Source organism: Penaeus monodon, chromosome 20 (assembly GCF_015228065.2).
Source record: "Penaeus monodon isolate SGIC_2016 chromosome 20, NSTDA_Pmon_1, whole genome shotgun sequence".
NCBI classification, from domain to species: domain Eukaryota; kingdom Metazoa; phylum Arthropoda; class Malacostraca; order Decapoda; family Penaeidae; genus Penaeus; species Penaeus monodon.
In genome coordinates this window covers 7,677,416-7,679,185 of record NC_051405.1, presented here as the reverse complement: position 1 = coordinate 7,679,185, position 1,770 = coordinate 7,677,416, and the positions used below count along the sequence as shown (strand labels likewise).

Here is a 1,770-nt window from a genome sequence, read left to right as displayed (position 1 = left end):
CAAAGAAATACATGACACAGCTTTCCTCTGTAAAATTCATATTTACCTGTATTTAAAGTCGCCGAAAGCGCTGTAACTGGATATGTAATAGTAAGGAAATGCTCGTTGGGGAGGAGGGAGGAGGTAGATCACGTGTACATTAGGTAAAAGAGAATTAAATAGATAGCAGTGGCGTTCAAATTTCTTTTGATAATGAATAGATTTAACCATGCACACTGTTGTACACACATATCCATTAGAGGAAGAAAGAGGAAAGGAGTTTTCTTTTTGCCTTGCTCATTACTCTTCGCTCCGTGCACATGCCGGAGGTACGGGTTCCCGCATGGCGCTTTCGTAAGGTTGTTTTTTGACCCCGTTATTCCGTTGGGTGGAGGTCGCTCGTGTATGTGTGCTGAGAGTTCTATTTCTCGTTGCGTTTGTTCTTTGTCCCATTTAGTGGCTTTGGGTTTAGCTTAATTTCATTGTTGTAAGTTAACCTTAGATCATGTACACTCGGTGAATTCAGAGTTTTGTCAGGAGGAAAAGAGTATGTGTGTATAGTTTATCAGATATTATCAAGAGGTTAGGAGCTTTGCAGTAGCCCCGGAGAAGACTAACGTTCCTTTCCTTTGTCCGCAGGGAGTTTTACTACATCCAGATGGAGAAATACGCACGGCAAGCCATCAGCGAGGGCACCAAGTCAGCCGATGAGGTGGTCGTTAACATGGACGCCGAGATCATCCGCGCGCTAAACCTTCACTACAACCGCAACAACCACCTCGAGGTTAGTAGTCGTCTGACGCGGGTGCTGCTCGTATGCCGATGGGCTTGGTATTCCAGGTGCTATAGTATTTATGTTATTGTGTCGTCATCATTCCCTGCCTTGCCAGGAGCATCCCGACGCCTTGGAACTAATCTGGATCTCTCCTTGTTCCCAGCAGATCCCGGAGCACTTCCGGTACGTGGTCGAACAGACGCTGCGGGAGTTCTTCAAGGCGATTCAGGAGCAGAAGGACCAGGAGCAGTCGTGGAAGAAGGCCATCTACAAGGTGATCGCGCGGCTGGACGAACCTGTGCCCGAGTACTTCAAGTCTCCGACCTTTCTGGAGCAGCTGGAGTAGCGGCGCCCGACAGCCCCGGGCGGGCCGCCGCCAGGATTAGTGCCCGCAGCCGGTGGCACCAGCTGCCTCAGACGCAGCCCCGACACCAGCTGCCCCTTCGGCAGCACCACCTAGAAGATAGAGATTCTGTATATACCAGTGACTGAGCAGCCTAAGGCTGGACTATCAGAGGAAGACATGTTCAAGAGAAGGCTAAGATGGAGGACTGTTTATGGGCATTCTTTTATTATTATCATGATACAAATATTGAAGGTGCATGTCTCAAATTTTGTCCAAATGTTCTAGCCTTGATTTATTGTGAATATCTATGAGACAAAGCATTTGTGCCTTTCCATGCCTTCCAGTAACAATGATGAGATCTTTCCGACAGCCCAATGTACCCAATTTGTATATAGTTTAGTTCTGTTTCCCTTGTTTTGGTTGAACCTCGTGCCAGAGGAAGAACTGTGAACCCGCGGCCATGTGAGCCCACCTGGGCGCTGCTGCCATAGCCCCGACCACCGGCCAGGACCCTCTCGGGGGCCCCCAACCTGGTGTCTGGGCCCCCTCCCTCCCCTCACACCCTCGCCACCGGGGGCTCGTCCCCCCTACTGTCTGCACCGCACCTCTCCTGTGCGCGCGCTCGTCCGCGCGTACGAGTCTCCTAGTCACTTGCTAGCTACCCAGGTCC

General features: G+C 50.6%; 1 protein-coding gene across 2 annotated transcripts in view; it reads left to right on the top strand.

Annotated features, from left to right (window-relative positions):
• Window positions 1–1,770, top strand: part of LOC119585611 (homeobox protein prospero-like) — a gene marked incomplete at its 5' end in the record, with an annotated part of 25,587 nt that overhangs the window by 20,819 nt on the left and 2,998 nt on the right. The window contains 2 exon segments of one of the 2 annotated variants that reach the window (XM_037934281.1): window positions 619–763; window positions 921–1,770. In XM_037934281.1, the coding sequence (XP_037790209.1) occupies window positions 619–763; window positions 921–1,100 (325 nt within the window). 2 annotated transcript variants of the gene reach the window in all.